A 7,458-nucleotide genomic window follows, 5' to 3' on the forward strand; every position below is an offset into this window, starting at 1 on the left:
TGTCACACTATCTAATGTTATAAAGCTAACTGTTCTGAAGAAATTATTGTTCGTGTTGCATTAAGTTTCACCGAGTCTGGAGATTTCACACAGACCTTGGGGAGAGATAGTTAAGCTTTTCATGAGTACGTGAAGGAAACAAATGTATGCAGTACAGCTCCCAAGAGCCCTTCATAATTATGCCTATCTCATTAATGTAAGTTGAACCTGTATTGTCATACAATAAACAAACTTATTACTGAAGCCAAGTGCTTTCTACTTAGACTCATCAGTGGTCTATCCTCTACTGTTGATAATGGGACAGGCCCTGGACTGAGCATAGAGAGAGGATTGGTGATAGCTAACTTCCCAAACCAGAAAGCCACATGCAGACGACAATGGTATCTGAAAATAAGACATCTAACAGCTAAAAGAGCTGTAAAGTAAAAGAGAAAAAAAAACTAGCACAGAATATAAAGACAGATAGCAAAAGATTCTATAAATATATAAAATGGGACAGAGTGGCTAAAGGTTGGTCCTTTAGAGGAGAAGAAGGGGCATTTAGTCATGGAATATGATGAAATGGCTGAGGCATTGCTTAGGTATTTTGTGTTGGTCTTTACAGTGGACAGCACTAATAACATGCCAGTAATTGACAAAGAGATGAAGATAGGTGAGGACCTGAAAACAATCTTTATTATTAGATTAGATTACTTACAGTGTGGAAACAGGCCCTTCGGCCCAACAAGTCCACACCGACCCGAAGAAGCGCAACCCATCCAGACCCATTCCCCTACATTTACCTCTTCACCTAACACTATGGCCAATTCACCTAACCTGCACATTTTTGGATTGTGGGAGGAAACCCACGCAGACATGGGGAGAATGTGCAAACTCCACACAGAGAGTCACCAGAGGCGGGAATTGAACCCGGGTCTCTGGCGCTGTGAGGCAGCAGTGCTAACCACTGTGCCACTGTGCCGCCCATCTTATGGAAGAGGTAGCATTGGACAAGATAATGGAACTAAGAATAGACAAGTCTTTGGACAAGATAATGGAACTAAGAATAGACAAGTCTCCTGGCCCTGATGGAATGCATTCCAGGGTTCTAAAAGAGATGGTGGGAGAAATAGTAAGTTCATTTGTGATAATTTTCCAAAATTCCCTGGTTTCTGGGACAGTTCCAGCAGATTGGAAAACAGCAAATGTGACGCCACTGTTAAAAAAGGGCAGTAGAAAAAAGATGGGGAATTATAGACTGGTTAGCTTAACTTCTGTCGTGGGGAAGATGCTTGAGTCTGTTATCATGGAAGAAAAAGCAAGGTATCCAGATATAAATTGTCCCGTTGTGCAGATGCAGCATGGGTTCATGAAGGGCAAATCATGCTTAACTACTTCTTGGAATTCTATGAAGACATTATGAGCACGGTGGACAATGGGGACGCAGTACATTTCCAAAAGGCCTTTGACAAGATGCTGCACAAGAGGCTGCTGCATAAGATAAAGATGCATGGTGTTACGTATAAAGTATTAGCATGGATAGAGGATTGGCTGACTAACAGGAAGCAAAGATAAATAAGTACTATTTTGGCTGACAATCAGTAACTAGTGGTGTGCCTCAGGGATCAGTGTTGGGACTGCAATTATTCACAATTTACATAGATGATTTGGAATTGGGGATCACGTGTAGTGTGTCAAAGTTTGCAGATGACACTAAGATGAGGGGCAGAGCAAAGTGTGCAGAGGACTGTGAAACTTTGCAGAGGAACATAAATAGTTCAAGTGAGTGAGCATAGGTCTGGCAGATGGAATAAATGTGAAATCATCCATTTTGGTAGGAGTAACAGTAAAAAGGATTATTACTTGAATGATAAAAATTTGCAGCATGTTGCTATGCAGAGGGACTTGGGTGTCCTTGTGCATGAATCAGAGAAGGTTGGTCTCACAGGTACAAAAAGTAATTAGGAAGGCAAATGGAATTTTGTCCTTCACTGCTAAAGACATTGACTTTAAAAGCAGAGAGGCTATGCTGCAGCTGTATAGGGTAGTGAGGCCACACCTGGAGTACTGAGTACAGTTTTGGTCTCCGTACTTGAGAAAGGAAGTACTGGCACTGGAGGGGGTGCAGAGGAGGTTCACTCGGTTGATTCCGGAGTTGATGGGGTTGGCTTATGAAGAGAGACTGAGTAAACTGCGATTATATTCATTGGAATTTAGAAGATTGGGGGGGGAGGCGTGGGGATCTTATAGAAACATATAAAGTTATGAAGGGAGTAGACAAGATAGAAATAGAGAGAATATTTCCACTGGCAGGTGAAATTAGGACAAGAGGGAATACATCAAAATTAGGGAGAGCAGAGTTAGGACTGAATTGAGAAGGAACTTCTTCACCCAGAGGGTTGTAAATCTATGGAATTCCTGCCCAGTGATGTAGTTAACACTACTTCTGTAAATGTTTTTATAGCTAAGATAGATAGTCTTTTGAACAATAAAGGGTTATGCTGAGAGGGTAGGTAAGTGGATCTGAGTCCATGAAAAGATCAGCCATGATCTTATTGAATGGTGGAGCAGGCTCCAAGGGCCAGATGGCCTACTCCTGCTCCAAGTGCTTATGTTCTTATGTAAAACGAGGTACCTGGAATGAGGAAAGTGAGCCTTAAGTAGATGACAGCAAACATAAACAACCATACATACAGAAGGAAACATAGAAAGAATATGAGAGGCATATTCAGTAGGGAATTCAGAAGAAACCAATTTACCTAAAAAGTGATCAGGAATGTGGAACTCGCTACCACAGGGAATAGTTGAAGCACAAAGTCCAGATGCATTTATGGGGTAGTTGGAGAAATATGAGGGAGAAGACATTTATAAGTTTTGTGATAGACTTAAATGAGGAAAATGGTTGGAGGCTGCAGGGTTGTAGAGACTATGTAATACTATGCAAAAAGAAGAAAGACAATCCAGGTTAAATTTACAGAAAGAGACAAGTAGTGAGAATGAATCAGAAACGGGCTTAACTTTAAACGGCAGCATATTTACAAAATGCTCACATACTCTCAATCTGTGTAATATTTTTCCAATTGGTTTCAATAATAGCTGAGCTACTACTGGGCAAGCATTATCATCACTGTTCACCATGCAGATTGTAACCCATTTATCAAAAGCTTGTTGTACAAGATAGTTTGTTAACAGTTGGAACTTTTTTTGGACACTAGTTATGTACACTCAGAACAGAACGCTGGAAATATTCAGCAATTCCAACATTTTTAAATTGTATTTCAGATTTCCAAGATCTGCAGTATTTTGTTTTTGCAACAGTTTAACTTAGCAGGCTTATAATTTATCAGTATAGTTTATTAAGGACAGGAGAAGCCTGTTTGGACCTTGGATACTCTGTCTTTGAATAAGATCATGGCTGATCGAATTGGAGCCTCAACTCCACAATACAACCTGTCCTGAAAAATCTTTGTTTCTCTTGTCATTGAGGAAGATCACTCATACCACTTTAAAAATATTGAATTATCCTGCCGCTCCTGCTCTCTGGAAAGAGAGATCCAAATACTCAAGATTCTCTGAGAGAAAAAAAAGCTTCCTCATTTCCATCTTAAATGGGAGATCTTAGCTGTTCCAGACTTTCCAGTAAGGAGAGCATCCTTTCAGCTTCCAGCTGTTAAGTTCTCTCAGAATCTTATATACTTAATCAAGATCAGCAATCTCCTATAATCCAATGGATACAGGCTCACTTTACATTCTTATCGAAAATAGCTCTATATCATAAACAATGCTTCTCACTATTTAACTACAGTATCTTAGCACAGGATACCAAAGTACTTGATGTCATGACCAAAACTGGGTCAAACTCTTGGAATTCACTCACTAAGGGGATGGTGAGTCAACCTACAGCACATGGATTGCAGCAGTTCAAGTAGACAGCTCATCACCACCCTCTCAAAGGCAACTAACTACAGGCAATAAATGTTGGCCAGTCAGCGACATCCATATCCCACCACCAAATAAAAATATCATCACCTTTCAAAAAGACACAAGAATGGATGCATCCATTTTCGGAACAAAATTCAAACTAATTAACAACCAGAAGTTATTCACATTTTGCAAATCGAACCGTGAAGCTTTTGAAACTACCATAGCCATCTGTTTGTGAAGATACTTTAAATTTATGCTCATAAAATATTAACGTATTTGATCTATTTTACAGATGCTGTATCAAGAATGGGCACGATATGGAGTGTTTTATAAATACCAGCCAATTGATCTAATAAGGTATTTTTTAAGCATTCCTCCTTTAGAAAGTTTTGACAAAAAGCTTCTTAATTGTAATGACGATGTTACTTTCATGATATCACAATTAGAGTGTAATGGATTTTTGGAAGGTAAAACAATGGAAAATGTTTTAGTGTACATGTTATAATTACTTGTGACCACTGCACAGTTTCTTGGCAGCACTTATCCAGAAATTATTTATGGAACTTGATTTTACAGATTCTTGGCCAACAATACTTGCAGTTAATTAGAAATAATAACCCATAAATAGTGTGTCCAGTAATTCAGAACTTCTGAGTATGCACTCCCATTATATGAAGGTCAACAGTAGGATTATACATCATTGTGTTTTCATTTATATTGTTCACTTAAACACGTGGTTTATAATTATTGCATGTTTTGTAATGCACAGTTTTTTTTTGTGAATTGCAAAATTGTGCATTAAATGATAGGTAACATGAAAACTTGTTTGATTAATGCTGTTGCTCTTGGGTTAGTCAAGTAAAATCAGATCATCTTTGTCAATTGAATGCTCTGATCAGTGTTCCTGTCAAAGGACTATTTAAACAGGCAATGAGGCAGAAATAGATTTACTTTGGTCAAAGGGATCCTTCATTGTGCACAGTCCATACTTGGAACATTAGTTAGTGAATTAATCCAGATTGTTTTATTTTGCCTCCCAAATCAGTCTATTTCTATTTCACTTTTAATTTCAAGTGCTTTGTTAACATTCCCATCTTTCATAGGAAGTATTTCGGTGAGAAGATTGGATTGTACTTTGCGTGGTTGGGACTGTACACGCAACTGCTGATGCCAGCATCACTGGTTGGGATCATCGTGTTTTTTTATGGTTGTGTTACAATAGACAATGATATTCCAAGGTAAAGTCTTTTTAAAATTACAAAAAGATATTGTTCATAATCTAGTTGTTTAATGATGAAAAATAGGAAATGCTAATTTTACTAAATCAATGTAATTAGAATCTATTGTGTGGACGTAAAGTTCCAAAATAATACTCTAATGTGCAGAATCATAATATTCATTATTCAATACTATTTACTGATAGTATTCCGAGGTAAAATTTACTGAGTATTTATGGCACTGATAGAGACCGTTTGGGCTAACTGGTGTTTAAGCTCCATACAAGCCTCCTCCCAGTAGAGTTAGTCCCACTCTATCAACAGAGGCAGTGTGTGCAGACACCTGCAACTGGCACCCTTATTGGAAACGTGCACTCACACGATTCCAGACCCAAAACATCGTCATGTAAGATTGACATCTGACCTCTTGCACAGAGAAGAAGAGCAATGTTTTAAACAGGATTCAGTGGCAGGCAGCGAAGACAGGGGGTGATGATAATGTGAGGACAGGTGGAGACCGAGGGAGAGGTGGAGAGCAAGTACAGGGAGGAGAGTGAGGATGGGACAGAGTAAAGACTGGCTAATGGCAATGTGAAACATGGGACAGAGGAGAGTGAGGACTGGATGGGAGGTGAATAAAGATGCAGGGGGGAGGTGTGGAGATAGTGGGAATGTGAAGACAGAGGGTGGAGAGGAATGAGAACGTGGGACCAGAAGGTCCCCCTCTTCCTCTGGTCCTCCTCATCACTCCCTCTCGTAAGTCCTGGGTCAGGACACCCTTCCTCATCCCCTGCTGTGTCCAGAGCTGCACCTTCCAAACCTGTTTAATGCACATGCATGAATTTAAGCAGTGCATAGCACAAATGCGCTGGCGTCAGCAAACACATAACTATGCTTCTCTCTTCTCCCTCATAGACTTATTGAGCCTCTTTTAAATACATCTTTGCTTTTTCTCGGATGAAGACTGTTTGGTATTAGTTTTCACATTGACATGACTCTCTGGGTAAAGACGTTACTGCCAAATTCTTTGTGATCAGCAAATACAAGTCACAGCTCGTGCTAGTTGTACCTAATGGCCTGGAAAGTGGTCTGCTCAGCGTTTTGTGTTCACGTCCTCCTCAGGGGATGGAGACTACAGTGTGACAGACAGTAAACACATGCACGTACCCAGCTGGAAGTGTGCTAACACCTTTAGTATCTCTGCCATGTGCTGATATTAGTTGTTCACAGCACCCGTGTTGCCGTTCAAAGAAAATAATGAAATTAGAAATCACATTCTTAAGTACAGAAGTATATACCAGAACAAAGACATAACAAATCAAAGATCATCCATTCAATGAAGCAAAGTTGGATAGGGCATTGCAATGCAGGATTTGCGGGCTCAGCAACTATAAATCATCCGTTTGAGACATTACAGTATTGCCACTGGCAGAAGATTGTAATTATAGTGTGCACTTTTAAGGGAGGAAGCTTTTAGTATATAGATATGGGCATTCAAATTTATCATAGCAAAGTTGACAGCAGGAAGAGAAATTTTGTAGGCGTTGTTGCTTTCTAATCTTCTGTCCTGTGTAATTTATCTATTTTTTTAAAAATCTGTTTACGATGGATACAATAGCTGCTATTTACTTAGGGGACTGCTTTTTTTACCTTGCTATTGTGAAATATGGGCTCAAGTTCTCACAAGTTGTTAAAAATGCTTTCATCTTTCTGCCATTTAATTTTCCCTACTAACTTCATATATATAAAATAAATAATTACACATTTCACAATTACGCAATTGCATTGAATTGTCTTTTGTTATTCTTGAACATTGTAATTAAAGTTTTAATTGAGAGTCTTATCTCTCAAAAACTTAGACTCTGACTTGATTATTTTGCACAGTTCATCATGTAAAATCTGTTGAAGCCTCATGGGTCACTCACCTCTCTTCCCCATTGCCCTTTTACTGTGTGGATGGTAGTCCTCAGACTGAAGATGATACTTGCTAATGGCAAGAACCTGATTATGGAGTATTGTTGGAGAAAGTGAGGTCTACAGGCGCTGGAGATCAGAGCTGAAAATGTGTTGCTGCAAAAGCGCAGCAGGTCAGACAGCATCCAGGGAACAGGAGAATCGATGTTTCGGGCATTAGCCCTTCTTCAGGAATGAGGAAAGTGTGTCCAGCAGGCTAAGATAAAAGATAGGGAGGAGGGAATTGGGGGAGGGGCGTCAGAAATGCGATAGGTGGAAAGAGGTCAAGGTGAGGGTGATAGGTCAGACTAGGGTGGGGGCGGAGAGGTCAGGAAGAAGATTGCAGGTTAGGAAGGCGGTGCTGAGTTCAATGGATTTGACTGAG

At 39.7% G+C, this 7,458-nt stretch overlaps 1 protein-coding gene across 4 annotated transcripts in view; it reads left to right on the forward strand.

Moving 5' to 3' along the window:
- Window positions 1-7,458, forward strand: part of LOC122561635 (anoctamin-2-like) — a 243,713-nt gene that overhangs the window by 43,398 nt on the left and 192,857 nt on the right. For all 4 annotated transcript variants that reach the window (XM_043713575.1, XM_043713573.1, XM_043713574.1 and 1 more), the window contains 2 exons: window positions 4,196-4,260; window positions 5,007-5,141. In XM_043713575.1, the coding sequence (XP_043569510.1) occupies window positions 4,196-4,260; window positions 5,007-5,141 (200 nt within the window). The remainder of the gene's footprint in view (window positions 1-4,195; window positions 4,261-5,006; window positions 5,142-7,458) is intronic.

The sequence above is a fragment of the Chiloscyllium plagiosum genome, chromosome 23 (assembly GCF_004010195.1).
Source record: "Chiloscyllium plagiosum isolate BGI_BamShark_2017 chromosome 23, ASM401019v2, whole genome shotgun sequence".
In the NCBI taxonomy this organism is placed as follows: Eukaryota; Metazoa; Chordata; class Chondrichthyes; order Orectolobiformes; family Hemiscylliidae; genus Chiloscyllium; species Chiloscyllium plagiosum.